This window comes from Terrapene carolina, unplaced genomic scaffold (genome assembly GCF_002925995.2).
Source record: "Terrapene carolina triunguis isolate 2854851 unplaced genomic scaffold, T_m_triunguis-2.0 Scaffold96, whole genome shotgun sequence".
Taxonomy (NCBI): Eukaryota; Metazoa; Chordata; order Testudines; family Emydidae; genus Terrapene; species Terrapene triunguis.
Window position 1 is genome coordinate 9,406,061 of NW_020664447.1, and position 15,787 is coordinate 9,421,847.

Here is a 15,787-nt window from a genome sequence, read left to right on the forward strand (position 1 = left end):
CCTGGGGGGAAAAGGGCACATTGTGGGAGAGGATTTTTTTAAAATTTAATTATTTGTTGTTTCCTCTTTGTATAGAAAACTGGACAAACACTAGGACCCAAGCTAGACAACACATTGTTTAATTGTTTATCTTAGAGACATATTTAAGTTACTGCACTTAAGACGAGTTCAGGACAAATGGTGTGTTATGTTATTCAGGATGCTATTTCTTCTCTTGCAGATTAAGAACAAAATCCTACTCTTACTATTTGGAGCCATTTTGGGGAGAGAAAACATTCTTATGAACCCAATAAATTTAGAACATAAGCATTTCCCCGTCCCCTAAACATTTAGGTTGCAGTTGAGAGAGACCAGGTAGGGCGAGAATATAGGTTTTGAAAGCAAATCTACCCTACTTCCTTGCCTCTGACATTTTAAATGCATAACTGTAATTACTGACATCCTATTTTATATTACAATACATTGTAGCCAACAACAGTTGCGGAGAGCAAAAGCTTTCTGAGCTTAAGTTACATTTGAACAGCATGCTAGGAGACAGATCCTCAGCTGGCGTAAACGATAGCTTCATTGCATTCTAGGTACTTTATCTTTGTCATCCTAACAAACATCTTTGTTTTTATTATGTCATATACCAGGAGAGGGGGGAGAGGCTTCGTGAGCCTAAAACCCCACTCGAAAAAGTTATGAGACTAAAAACTAGGCAAAAAGTTTCTCTTTTGGAAAGCATGCTATATAAATGTGTGAAGGTCTGGACAAAAATATTCGGTGCACAAACAGGCATGCCCCATTAAAACCTATTCTGAGTCTCTGCATGCACATTCTCATTAATTGCGGTCATATATATATTGAATGCAAACTCATAGTTAATATACAAATCAAACCACCATTGATGTCTTCTGTTGATCCCTAGCTAGTGTCTGATACACTTTGAAGTTTACCTGACCATGCTCAGAATGCTCTTCAAGGTCATAACTATTTCAGAACGGTGGTGGTGTCTAATCTCAGAGAACAAACCAAATGGTTTGCTTTGCACATAATTGTGTTGCATATTTGTCCTGCAGTCTGCCTCGAGACATAAAAAACATGGAATGGTTAAAATGGAATGGTGAACGCTTTTTTTTTTTCCTTCTTGGACGTTTGTTTTATTTTACATCTGAGATCAGTCAAGAGGTCAGCAATAAAAACTTTGTATGCCTGCATATTGCCATAAAAACTCTTGTCACTGAAATGGATAGAGAACTAGAACAATAGCTAGAGAAGTGGTGGAAAATTTAGTACTGACAACTGTCTTTTACCTCAACTTTGTTTTCTGACAAAAACAGAAAAAGCTTGTTAAAAATGTCCACTATACATAAAAAAGGTCACAAGTCCAAAATATTTTTTATTAGCAAACACAATTCTGTTTGGAGCTGGAGAGTAGACCAAGGCATTATTTTAACTGTGTGAATTCTCAGGGAACATTCAGCAACCTAACCACTTTTTGGGAATTTACAATATTAAATATGAGCTTTATTAGTTACTTGTCTTATGGTAATGCCTAGAAGTGCCAACTGAGATTAGGGACCCATTGTGTTAGGAACCATATAAACATATAGTGAGAGACATAACTAATAAAAGGCAAGATGAAAATAACAAGATCTTTAGGTCTTCACCTGTATGCACTGCTTTAATTACAAATTGTTTTAATTATTTATATTAAATAGCACTAGCTTTTATAAATTATCAGTCTATTTTTTGTAATGATGCCTTTTTATACCAGAAGCCCAGGGTTTTGGAGTTAGTGTATTTCATGGATGGTGTCATATTTTACTGTTGGAGGTTGAGTATAGTTAGCAGCCAGGTGGCAGGAGAGGCACATTTTATTTCAGCAACTGATGAGTGAAAGTAATCTGATTGTTTTGCTTTATCACAGAAGACAGAAATCTTCCACTTGATGAATACATTATTTTTGCTTGTTTGTTTTTCAAGACAGATTTTCATCTTGCCTATATTGCAAACATAACCATACAGGGAACAGTGTAAGAACAGAAGAACTGCAGCTGAAAAATAATTCTGGTGATAAGTGGAAAGGCAGGCCTGTGGAGGCACAAACATATAGGAATCAACAAAAAATCTCAACTACATTTTCTTTCTGTGCATTCACTCATGATCATTTAGGTAGCCGTAGTATGATCACTCCACAACAGGATATATGAGTCAGCCAAAACTTTAATTCTTTTGGTCCTCTGCTATTCTATTCACATATTTCTCAGGAATCTTATCTCGTCCACTCACTGAGGTGCACAAGTTCTTGTTCCCAGTCGTAATTTCTTTGCAAACCTTTGGGATGGTTCTTTATTCTGATCATGTGCCTTCCCCCATGCTGTTTTGTTTTCTATTTCCCCCTTTTCCAAGATTTTTATCTGTTTTCATAGCTACCGGGCTTTGCTACTGGAGCATAAAACTTTCTAGGAGATGTGGTTGCTTTTACTCAGCTTTTGCTGTCTGAGTCTATATGTTAGCTCCATACACCATCCCAAGGATCGCACAGATGCTGCAGACCTTTCTCTTGTATATCCATTGCTTGATATATAGTAATTATTTCCTTGCTGGTATGGATTTTGTAACAGTTAAGAAAATAAAAACCATACTGGTTCAGACCAATGGTCCATCTAGACCAGTATCCTGTCTTCCGACAGTGGCCGGTGCCACATGCTTCGGAGAGAATGAACAGAACAGGACAATTATCAAGTGATCCATCCTCTGTTGTCCAGTCCCAGCTTCTGGCAGTCAAAGGTTTAAGAATACCCACAGCATGGGGTTGTATCCCTGACCATCTTGGCTATTAGCCATTGATGAGACTATTCTCCATGAACTGATATAATTCTTTTTTGAATCAAGTTATACTTTTGGCCTTCACAACATACCCTGGCAACAAGTTCCACAGATTGGCTGTGCGTTATATGAAGAAGTACTTCCTTATATTTGTTTATACTTGCTGTCTATTAATTTCATTGCGTGACCCCTAGTTCTTGTGTTATGTGAAGGGGTAAATAACACTTCCGTAGTCACTTTTTCCACACCATTCGTGATTTTATAGTCATCTATCATATCCTCCCTCAGTCTCTTTTCTAAACTGAACAGTCCCAGTCTTTTTAATCTCTCCTCATATGGAAGATTACCCATAATCATTTTTGTTGCCCTTCTCTGTACTTTTTCCAATTCTCATTTTTTTTTAGATGGGGTGAACAGAACTGCAAGCAGTATTCCAGGTGTGGGCTTACAATGGATTTATATAGTGGTATTGTGATATTTTCTGTTGTCTTATCTATCCCTTTCCCAATGGCTCCTAATATTGTGTTAGCTTCTTGATTGCCACTGCACATGGAGCAGATGTTTTCAGAGATCTATCGATGATGACTTCAAGATCTCTTGTTTGAGTGATAGCAGCTAATTCAGACCCTGTCATTTTGTATTTATAGTTGGAATTGTTTTCCAAAGTGCATTACTTTGAATTTATCAACACTGAGTTTCATCTGCCATTTTATTGCCCAGTCACCCAGTTTTGTGAGATCCCTTTGTAACTCTTCAGTCTGCTTTAGACTTAAGTAAATTGAGTAATTTTGTATTGTCTGTGAACTTTGCCACCTCAATGTTTACCCCCTTTTCCAGATCATTCCCCAACATATCATGTTCATCTATGTGTCTGATAATACTGTTCTTTACTATAGTTTCAACCAATTTGCCTGGTACTGAAGTTAGGTTTACCAATCTGTAATTGCCAGGATTGCCTCTGGAGCCTTTTTTAAAGTTAGGCATTACATTAGCTATCCTCCAGTCATCTGGTACAGAGGCTGATTTAAGCAGTAAGTTACATAACACAGTTAACAGTTCTGCAGTTTCACATTTGAGTTCCTTCAGAACTCTTGGGTGAATACCATCTGGTCCTAGTGACTTATTGCTACATAATTTATCAATTTGTTCCAAAATCTTTTGGTTCAGGTGTGTGGATCTTCCTGGTGTCCTCTGCATTGAAGATGGATGCAAATAATTCATTTAGGTTCTCCACAACGACCTTGTCTTCCTTGAGTGCTCCTCTAGTGCCTCAATCATCTCAATCAGCCCCACTGATTGTTTGGCGGGCTTCCTCCAGCCAGGTAATTGCTTTGGTCATCCTATGTTTTTCAGTGTCCCAATTTAATTGAGTTAAACTAGCAACCTGGGATTTTTGATGGCACATGGGTTAGTGTACACACTTGTTGGGAAATTGAGTATTTATCTATCCCTAATTTTTAGTAACCTAAGTTCATTTTTCTTCGGAGAGCGGGGTCATCAGTGCACAACGTCACAAGAAGTATCTAAGAGCTCAGATTTGGAAAATCAGGCACAATAAAAGACAGCAATTGCTACCAATGTCTGTTCCAATTGCCTTTCATTTTCCTATGAAAGGAATGGTTTGCCGAATACTAAGAGGTTTCCACATAGTTGTGGATTATTAGCCTTCATTCTTAACAGCTATGTTAATTAAGGTAGAGCTTATGTTTTAAAGCCATTACAAGTATTACAAATACCTCATAGGTAACCCCACTGTCGGTACCAGCATCCCATGGTATCAGATCCTGAACGACTTTCTGAACCCAGCCACAATCCTTGGTACAAAGGTCTTCAGCTGACAAGCCTACATTCCAGTCAGGACTGGGGCCTAGCATGGTAAGGAAAGACATCAGGTGACGAGTCCTGTCCACAGAAAATTCAGCAGAGGGAGCAGCTCTCCTGCAAATAAGAAACAGGAAGATAAAGTTACCCGCTCAAGTAAAGTTTGCTATTTGAGCAGCAATGAGATTTGTGCTTTAAATGGAGAAAAAATTAGTCAGCTCAGACACAACATATATCTGAAATCTAGAGATAAACAGAGATGAGATAGGGTGAAGGCACGATACAACTCTCATACATTGTATCCTTTTCAGCAGTGAGGCAGCCTTTGTGTATTATATAATGAAATGGCTCTTACTTCATTCAAGGATGTTTACGGTTTATTGTAGCTCAATGGTTTGGAATGAAGAGTTGTGGCTAGTGTCCTTACTTCATTGTCATGTAACAAAAAACCCTTGTCAATATGTTCTCATATACCATAACAAATTAAAAACTTCAAGCAACATAGTAGGAAGTACCATGAAGTAATAATCATTTTTGACTGTCAGGATATTTTTAATCAGCAATGCACTGTGGTTTCAATTTAAAAAGTGCCTAGAAATGCAACTTAAAAAAACAATCATTAGTCAGATTTTCATGCTCATGTAAGTGAGAGATTAACAGCACTGGCTAGACTCAGAGAATAATGCAGCCAGGCATTGTGCAAGTTTCTGCTAATATACGTCAATGATGATGTGCAAGCACTCCTACTTGTCCAATCCTTGCCAAAGATTCTCTCAAGGAGAGACTGTTAATCATGTGGTGCTTTGTGCTGTAGACCAATAACTATCAAATTCCTGTTCAACTGGAAACTAAAACCAAATCTGAGCCAAAATCTCCATTCACATGTAAACCACTAGAATATTAACTCATTTTGTCATCTTTCCTATGAACAGCAACTGCTAGGTTACCTTACATATAATTAGGGCTGTCAATCGCAGTTAACTCACACAATTAACTCAAAAAAATTAACTGCGATTAAAAAAATTGTGATTAATCGCACTGTTAAACAGTAGAATACCAATTGAAATGTATTAAATATTTGTGGATTTTTTCTACATTTTCAAATATATTGATTTGTATTACAACACAGAATACAAAGTGTACAGTGCTCACTTTGTATTATTTTTTATTTCAAATATTTGCACTGTAAAAATGATGAACAAAATAAATAGTATTTTTCAATTCATCTCATACAAGTACTGTAGTGCAATCTCTTTATTGTGAAAGTGTAACTTACAAATGTAGATTTTTTTGTAATATAACTGCACTCAAAAACAAAACAGTGTAAAACTTTAGAGCTTACAAGTCCACTCAGTCCTACTTCTTGTTCAGCCAATTGCTAAGACAAACAAGTTTGTTTACATTTACAGGAGATACTGCTGACTGCTTCTTATTTACAATGTCACCTGAAAGTGAGAATAGGTGTTCACATGGCACTTTCGTAGCTGGTGTTGTAAGGTATTTATGTGCCAGATATGCTCAACATTCATATGTCCATTCAGCCACCATTCCAGAGGCCATGCTTCCATGCTGACGAGGCTCGTTAAAAAAAATAATGCATTGATTAAATTTGTGAATTAACTCCTTGCGGGAGAATTGTATGTCTCCTGTTCTGTTTTACCCGCATTCTTCCATATATTTCATGTTAAAGCAGTCTCGGATGATGATCCAGTACATGTTCGTTTTAAGAACACTTTCACAGCAGATTTGACAAAATGCAAAGGGTACTAATGTGAGATTTCTAAGAACAGATACAGCACTCGACCCAAGGTTTAAGAATCTGAAGTGCCTTCCAAAATCTGAGAGGGATGAGGTGTGGAGCATGCTTTCAGATGTCTTCAAAGAGCAACACTCCGATGCGGAAACTACAGAACCCAAACCACCAAAAAAGAAAATCAACCTGCTGCTGGTGACATCTGACTCAGATGATGAAAATGAACATGCATTGGTCTGCTCTGCTTTGGATCGTTATTGAACAGAACCCGTCATCAGCATGGACGCATGTCTTCTGGAATGGTGGTTGAAGCATGAAGGGACATATGAATCTTTAGTGCATCTGGCACATAAATATGTTGCAATGCTGGCTACAACAGTGCCATGTGAACGCCTGTTCTCACTTTTAGGTGACATTGTAAACAAGACTTGGGCAGCATTATCTCCTGCAAATTGTAACCAAACTTGTTTGTCTGAGCGATTGGCTGAAGTAGGACTGAGTGGACTTGTAGGTTCTAAAGTTTTACATTTTTATTTTTGAATGCAGTTATTTTTTGTACATAATTCTACATTTGTAAGTTCAACTTTCATTATAAAGTGATTGCACTACAGTACTTTTATTAGGTGAATTGAAATGTACTATTTCTTTTGTTTTTTACAGTGCAAATATTTGTAATAAAAATAAATATAAAGTGAGCACTGTACACTTTGTATTCTGTGTTGTAATTGAAATGAATATATTTGAAAATGTAGAAAACATCCAAAAATATTTAAATAAATGGTATTCTACTATTGTTTAACTGTGCGATTAATAGTACGATTGATTGTACGATTAATTTTTTCTTGCTAGTTACTATGACTGAAATCTGGCAATTCTAGTCAGTGAAAACTCTTTCTGACATCAGTGTGGGGTTTTCCTTTCATTACATGCTTGAGACCAACGCAGACTCTTCATTTTTTCTCTCTCTGCTACACCAAAGCAATCTCTGTTTTATGGGCATTTGAAGATTACAAGGTATTTGCGCTCTAATTTTTGCTACTCTTCTTCAGCCTGCCTTTCTGTGTCATTACATTTCTTCCACAGTCAGTGGGAGTTTACTTTTTCCATTGGTGCTCCCATCACTGAAAAAATGTAGTGACTAATTTGTATATTTCTCCTAAATTTTACCGTGGCTCCTTGAACTCCTAGTACATTAAGAATCATGACAGGTTTCAGAGTAGCAGCCGTGTTAGTCTGTATCTGCAAAAAGAACAGGAGTACTTGTGGCACCTTAGAGACTAACAAATTTGTTAGAGCATAAGCTTTCGTGGGCTACAGCCCACTTCTTCGGATGCATATAGAGTGAAACATATATTGAGGAGATATATATACACACATACAGAGAGCATGAACAGGTGGGAGTTGTCTTACCAACTCAGAGAGGCCAATTAAGTAAGAGAAAAAAACTTTTGAAGTGATAATCAAGATAGCTCAGTACAGACAGTTTGATAAGAAGTGTGAGAATACTTACAAGGGGAGATAGATTCAATGTGCATCAGAGATCTACAACCTATCCTGAAAGATGATCCTTTACTCTCACAGATCTTGGGAGACAGACCTGTCCTCGCTTACAGACAACCCCCCAACCTAAAGCAAATACTCACCAGCAACCACACATCACTGAACAAAAACACTGACCCAGGAACCTATCCTTGTAACAAAGCCCGATGCCAACTCTGTCCACATATCTATTCAAGTGACATCATCATAAGGCCTAATCACATCAGCCATACCATCAGGGGCTCGTTCACCTGCACATCTACCAATGTGATATATGCCATCATGTGCCAGCAATGCCCCTCTGCCATGTACATTGGCCAAACCGGACAGTCTCTAGGCAAAAGAATTAATGGACACAAATCTGACATCAGGAATCATAATACTCAAAAACCAGTGGGAGAACACTTTAACCTGTCTGGCCATTCTATGACAGACCTGCGGGTGGCTATCTTACAACAGAAAAACTTCAAAAACAGACTCCAACGAGAGACTGCTGAGCTGGAATTGATATGCAAACTAGACACAATCAACTCAGGATTGAATAAGGACTGGGAATGGCTGAGCCATTACAAACATTGAATCTATCTCCCCTTGTAAGTATTCTCACACTTCTTATCAAACTGTCTGTACTGAGCTATCTTGATTATCACTTCAAAAGTTTTTTTCTATTACTTAATTGGCCTCTCAGAGTTGGTAAGACAACTCCCACCTGTTCATGCTCTCTGTATGTGTGTATATATATCTCCTCAATATATGTTTCACTCTACATGCATCCGAAGAAGTGGGCTGTAGCCCACGAAAGCTTATGCTCAAATAAATTTGTTTGTCTCTAAGGTGCCACAAGTACTCCTGTTTTTATTAAGAATCATAACAGACCAAATACATGTTTCTCTATTACCTTTCTTTAAGTATATATGGTTCAGAACTCAAGTTTCAAAATTGATTGCCCACATTAGGGTGCCCAGTTCCCCATTTGAGAACCCAATCACAGACATGGGTGGCCTAACATAAGAAGTGGGCTCCAAAGTTTCTTTACCTCAAGAAAATTAATAGAACAACCAAAACCAAACATATTACTCAGTCCTGAGCCCATAGAGCTGTTCATATGCGGTTGTTTTACGGTATAAAGTGTTTATTGGATTTTCTTATAGACCCCAAATAGAAAACTTTCCAATTGTTTGGTGAAATATCAGAGTGCTTTATTAAGGGGTGGATTCATATGACCTGACTCTTGTTAGGTAGCGCTCCAGATTGACTTGTCTTTTAAGGTACTATTCAATGTGAGGGAATGTATCACAATCTGGTCTGAATCAAATATTTCAGATAAAACATACCTGTAAATCGTACGGGAGTGATCACTCTTAAACAACCTGCCAATTTCCATGGATAACTAATGAATGTTACCTGCGTATCAGAAACACCTCAATTTTCCCCATCAGAATTATGATGAATACTGAGATAATTGAGGTAATCTTATCTACTGCATTTATCTGGGGCAAAATTCAACAGTTTTAAAGGCAAGGACTATACAGTATAAATAATGAATATATGGCCATTTTGTGCACAGTTACAATATGAAACTTGTCATCTTGTCTTTGGCTTTCTTTCATTTCAGGTCCTGATGGAGGCATTCACTCACATGCCCATCAGACTCAGACAACAATGAGAAGTAGACTCTGTTCTACTGATTGAAGACAGATGATTAGAAATCCACAACAAAGGATACTTCAGACACATTTTGATGGAAACCTTTTGTAAATTGCTATTCCCTGTTATAAGTTCATGGCAGTAGAGTTGGATCTTTGTTTGAATCCACTGTTAGAAAAGTAAATATTAATCATGTTCTCAAAATAATATAAAATCAATCAACTGCACATTTGAGACTAAATCAATATTGAACCTGTTTATAAGTCTTTGTGAACACTTTGCTAGTAAGATATTTGCTCTTTTCGTACAGATTTCTGTTATTTCATACTACTGTGTAATATTGTTTAATAGTAATATTTAGCACTTCATCTTCAAAACCCTTTACAAACATTAATTATGCCTCAGCTCCCCTGGGCGATGGTGTGTATACCTTGGAGGATTAGTATTAAAGAACAGGAATTGTGAAGATGACATAAAATGAAGAATCTAGCTAGCTGCTACTGTATGTGGAAAACTCTGCAAGATCTGGAAGGCTAATGATATTTAGATAAAAAGCAAAAAAAATCAATGTAGATGAGACAACTGTCATGCCTACACTCTTGAACAGGCTGGAATGCTGGAATATGAGGAAATACAATGAACAAAAGATTTCAACTGCAGACATGAACTGGCTGAGGGGAATACTGATTGTTTCAAGACTGCAGAAAATAAAAAATGAAGTGATAATGTAACCCACACACCACCTGGTTGTGGTGTTCTGGCCCATCTAGTGGCACCGAGACCACTTAGAGATTTATGAGTCTGCTCTACAGCCTTAGCTAAGAGCCATATGGCTTTTAGCTCATGCAGTAGAGGCTCATGCACTAAGCTTCAGAGGCCCCAGGTTCGATTCCGCCTGCCGCTGACTGGGGTTTGTTGGTGTTACAATAAGAAAATGGCTAGGGCAAGAAATAATGCTAATACAGAAGATTCAAGAAAGATGACTACGATGGTTTGGACATGCCAAGAATGGACTTGGAAAGGATGCCATACCTGGCGATACATACTAGACCAGGGCTGGGCAAACTATGGCCCACGGGCCGGATCCAGCCCCTCAGGGCTTTGGATCCGGCCGCCGGCACCACGTCCGGCGGGGGGTCAGAGGGCTCCATGCGTTGCCTCCAGGCAGCTCCCATTGGCTGGGAACAGGGAACCGTGGCCAATGGGAGCTTCGGAGGAGGTACCTGGAGGCCCGGCAGAGCAGCACACGCAGAGCCCTCCGCCCCCCCACCCCCAAGGCTGCAGCGCTTCCGGGAGTGGCGTGGGGCTAGGGACAGGGCAGACATGCAGGGAGCCACCCCGGAGCCGCTTTAGGTAAATTTAGATAAATTCCATTGTACAATATTATGTAAGGTTGGTTGATCATTTATTATTTGCTTTTATATGCACACTGTGGTGCTAAATCCTTCCCTGACATTCTTGTACTTCATTGCACAGGATGCAAGTCCTCCATATTAGAGCCAGGCAATTTTTTTTTTTTTTTTGACAAATAGCTTATTCACAAAAAAATGCAATTTTGTGTTGACTGAAACTATTAGTGAGTTCAGGTCAAATTCAGCAAATTGTTTTTGCTGGAAAAAAATGGAAAACAAAATTTCCCAAAAAGTCAAAAAGTTTTGACTTTTTGTTTTGATACAACTCTTTCTGAAATTGGGCTAGATTCAACTAAACAAACAAACAAAGGGTAAGAAACATTTCTCAAACCAAAACAAACTTGTTTGGGGTCAAGCAAAACGTTTCGTTAGGCCCCAAATGATTTTTTTTCCTGTTTGGCCACTAAACTGAAAAATCACTTATTTGCCCAGCTCTACCACATAGTCCAATGTCAGTTACCACAATGTGTCTGCCCAGAACGTAAACCAGAGCAGAATCTGGCCGCATTGTGTACGAGAATATAAGACACGACTAAGCAAGCTACCATGATAGGTCATATTATAGCTGATAGTTATTTTCTGAACAGTCTGGTGGTGAGGGAAGTCCTAGGTTTTAATCCTGGCTGTGCCACTGATTTGTTGCATTGAATTGGGTAAATCACTGTAAATTACTGTTATCCATAGAAAAATTTAGCCCTATAATAAACAAACACTTTTTCTGTCCGCTCATTTTCAAATTAGCTTGGCTGTCCTTTTGATTTAATTCTAGGAAGTATCATGTAATTAACACATTGATAGATTGCATTAATGTAAATGTTGAACATAAAACCACACCCCCAAATTATTGCCGTGACGACTGTGTCCCAAGAGTACAGAACATGGCTCCCTGCAGAGACCACAGGGTATGTCTGAGCATTTGGCAGGAGGAACTTACTCAAGGAGATTCAGACACTTTAAAGCCAGTGTCACAATGAAAGACAATGCATCTAGTCTGAGCTCCCATAGCATAAGGGTATGCACTGGTAGAAGTACAGAAAATGCCCTTGAATATATATGGCACGTGGGAATGAGAAATGAGCCCAAACCAAAACACTTGCACTTTTGGAAAGTTTTGATCCAGATACAAATTTCATGACATGCCCCCATTATCAATGGATCAAGCCAAACCCCTAGATATGAACACCAGACACTGGGACACTACAAATCCTGATGTGAACTTTATGGCTAAAGGTCTTCCTTTGATAACACATTAGCTTGGACATTTTAAAAGTTTATCATCTGAGGTGCAGAATTAAAAGATTATCTTAAGTACATTACCAAACAACTTATTTGTGGAGCTTGTTCCTCTCTACCACTGCCTAATTTTGTCATGGATAGTTATAACTGGTAGTAAAATATTCATTGCAAATTTGGACCATATTTCAATAACATTGCCAAAGCAGTCAACATTCGTACACTATTTCTAGGGCAACTGGCATTCAGAAGGTGAGGCGGGCTACTCCAAGACATGGGTAATGATCACTGCCTATGTGTAAGTGGGGGTAATGTCTAATCTTTTTAAAGTGGAAAGTTTTACGACTTTCTAGTGACCACAAAAATAAAGATTTTTGTAATACTGACTAGAAACCAAGTCCTTCCTCTCCACAGCATTGCCAAAACATCTGAATCCTGACCTGAAGCATTTTATTATAGTGCTAATTATTTAGTGCACTAAAGCATACAAGCTGGAAAAACCAAATGTTAGCTGGAAAAGACCTATAAGGTAACCCAGTTGTTCATATGGGAGCAAGGGTAGGACTGCTGTCTGCTTTCTAGTGCTTTGGTCCTTCTAGTTTTAATTTTTTATGCAATGAGGATTCCACTACTTCCCTTGGATGGTTGTCTCACCTTTAAAAAGATCTCATCATTTAGAAGATTTTCCTGATGATCACCCTAAATTTACTTTATTTCACTTCACTTATGAATGTAGTCAGATGTGCCTCCATGTCTCCAGAAGTGAAAAGCCAACACAATAATTCACTTCAAACATTTTTAAACTCTCATCCTTACACTTCATGGGTCTGGCATTGTTATTCTTCGGCGGATGATGAAATCACTGAAAGAAGATCTTATCACATACAGTAATATAATGTAAATAGATCATTTCACAGTAAGAATCTACCATAGTTTTAACACTAAACAATCTCTGTTAATTATGTGTTCTGAATGAAGCAGATGGAACCAAAATGGTGTAATCCAGGGTGTAAATGAGCTCTCCCCTGCCATCTATTGATGTGCTGAAGGAAAAGGAGCATACTATATTTGCATAAACACATCTACTTTGCCTAGGTGACCAATTTTGGCTGTTTGGGATTAAAGTTCACTTTAGTCTTGAATGTAGGAGTAATGAAATGTTATCCTTATTGTATGTCTTTAAGGGGGTCACCCTAAATGAAAACGTACTCGCTAAACGAGGGGTTGTAATGCAACATCCAAGTGAAAGTCAGAGGGGTGTGGGGGTGGGGACAGGTGTTCTTACCATGGATGCTGTTGAAAGAGTTCCATATACAATTTGACCCGCCTGTGCTGGTCAGACCTAGTTCAGTGTCCTTGGTTCTGCTCAGTGATTAGAGCTGGAACCACTGATGAACAGGTCTAGGGGGACAGGGAGACAATATGACAATGCAGCAGAAGTGAGGTTCCTCATTACCCAATGACATCACTAAGAGGTGGGCTAAGCAGTGGAACCTCAGAACATGGCATCACAGTTAGAGGCAGAGGCGGCAGAGAAGTTGGTGAACAGCAGCGAAGGTGATAGCAGCAGCAAAGGCAGAAACAAGTTACAAGTGATGGCAGAGAAACCCTGACAGCAGGAGCAGCAGAGTAATTGCTTGAGTTCCCCTTCGGGGTCATCTGTTGCTGTTTCACAATGCAAGTGGGAAGTGAGACAAAGGATTACTGTCCAAGATACTGTGGGGCAAGTGTTTACTTATGGTTTGCCTCCTCTTGAATCGTTGTGGTGGTGTTTTCCCAAGTTAATGCAGAGTTCCTGTTCCCTTTTATTAAAAGTTTTCTTTTGTTATACTGACACTCCAATGGAAAATTGCAGTTACTGCTATGTGTACTAGCATTTACAGGGACACTAATGAGAGCTTGGTGAGGGGAAATGATTTTGAGTGTGGAGGAATACTGGATGGGAATATTGAAAAACAATATTAAACAGGACAAAACTGCTACACCAAAAGTATATTTTTAATGGCTGTTCTTGCTTTATTACTCTATTAGAATATGAAGGAAACAGGAGGATGAGTAGGAAACTGAAGTCTTTTGGACTGAGGGGGTATGACTTTGCTGACCACAAACAAGAAAAAGGTGGAGCTAATAACATTAATAGTTTTCACTCAGTCTTATTATTTATTGAATGCTGACAGTGTGCTCAAAGATGTACCAAACACAGATGGTGATACACCTCCTGCCTCAGGGACTTGAGAATCTAAAATAATATTACCTTTCATCTAAGCATTATGAGCAAAGTCAAAAGTGTGTCAGGTGCTTTTGCTGCAGTAATGGAGAAAAACTTGACAGTCTTAAGCAACTTTAGTGATGTTGAGGTGACTATGGTTCCTTGATAATTGTCACAGCCTCCATTTTGGTTGTGGCTAAAGAATGAGGCCAGTGTGAGTAAGTGGGAGAGTAGAATGGGAAGGGGAGAACGAGACATGTAAGATTATGATAGTTGTTATTAAATTGGAAAGGACTTCCAGCTCAGGTGGCAGAGTCAAATACTATTGGTTTATCTGAGGAAAACTGGTTGAGTCTATGGAATGTAATCAGCTAAAAGGGGTATTTGGCAGTTTTGTAATTTGTAGTAGCTGGCGCCCCTATCTCTCTAGGGTTCTTGACAGGGCTGGATTAAGGCATCAGCATTTAGACCTATTCCTAGGGCCCAGCTCCTAGAATCACATGACATCAGAATCTGAGATTTAATTTAAACAAAAGGTAAATTCTGAGCCCTGATGGATATGAAGAAAAACTTAAAAACATGATTTGAGTGTAACTGATGCAGAGATATCTACCTGAGTGTGCAGAGAGCCTGAAATAATAGTTCTGAGATATGAACTGCACCATGCATTTCCATGGGGCATTAACTCCAAGACCCATTATTTTGGGATGCTCAATCAACACCACGTCAGCAGAGGTCTGTGGGTGTGTCAGGAGCAGAAGAGTACAGTGAGCCCAGCCCTTTCTCTCCAAAGCTAGATACGCCAGCAGTCAGGCTGTAAGTACTGGGAGACAGCCCTGCTGCCCTCCCTGCTGATCCAGAGGCAAAGGGGCCTCTGCTGCCACTCCTGAATGGGGAGTAAGGGGCCTCATTCCCCTGCCCCTCACCCTCTGTGTGGGAGTCCTGTCACTGGCACTCCAAGTGGTGAGGTGTAATCCTCATGGCGTGCCTCGTGCCCTGGCCTGCCTTCATTGGCAGAGGGAATTTTTTGCTACTCAGAAAAATTTCCCCACTTCCCCAGCATGGATATTTGAGTGTGTTGCTGTGGGTTTGGTGTGTTTTCTCCCTTCTCTGACACATTTCTGAAAAAGTTTTACAGTTTACAATATAATTTTTTAACATATGGTAGTTACAGGATGCAATGACAATATTGTCAAACCGATTCTAAGCATGAAGGGCTCATCGACTGTTCTGGTTTTACACAACTAGGAAACTGTGCATCATGTCAGACAACTCACCCAAAAGAACTACCTCAGAAACACGGATAAGATACTTTAATGTGAGCTACCAATGGCAACTTACAAGTCCCTATTACAGCAC

The 15,787-nt window shown here is 39.0% G+C and overlaps 1 protein-coding gene across 1 annotated transcript in view; it reads right to left on the reverse strand.

The window, feature by feature from the left end:
* Nucleotides 1-15,787, reverse strand: part of SPON1 (spondin 1) — a 329,711-nt gene that overhangs the window by 12,404 nt on the left and 301,520 nt on the right. The window contains exon 8 of the mRNA XM_026651452.2: nucleotides 4,551-4,752. Within this exon, the coding sequence (XP_026507237.1) occupies nucleotides 4,551-4,752 (202 nt within the window). The remainder of the gene's footprint in view (nucleotides 1-4,550; nucleotides 4,753-15,787) is intronic.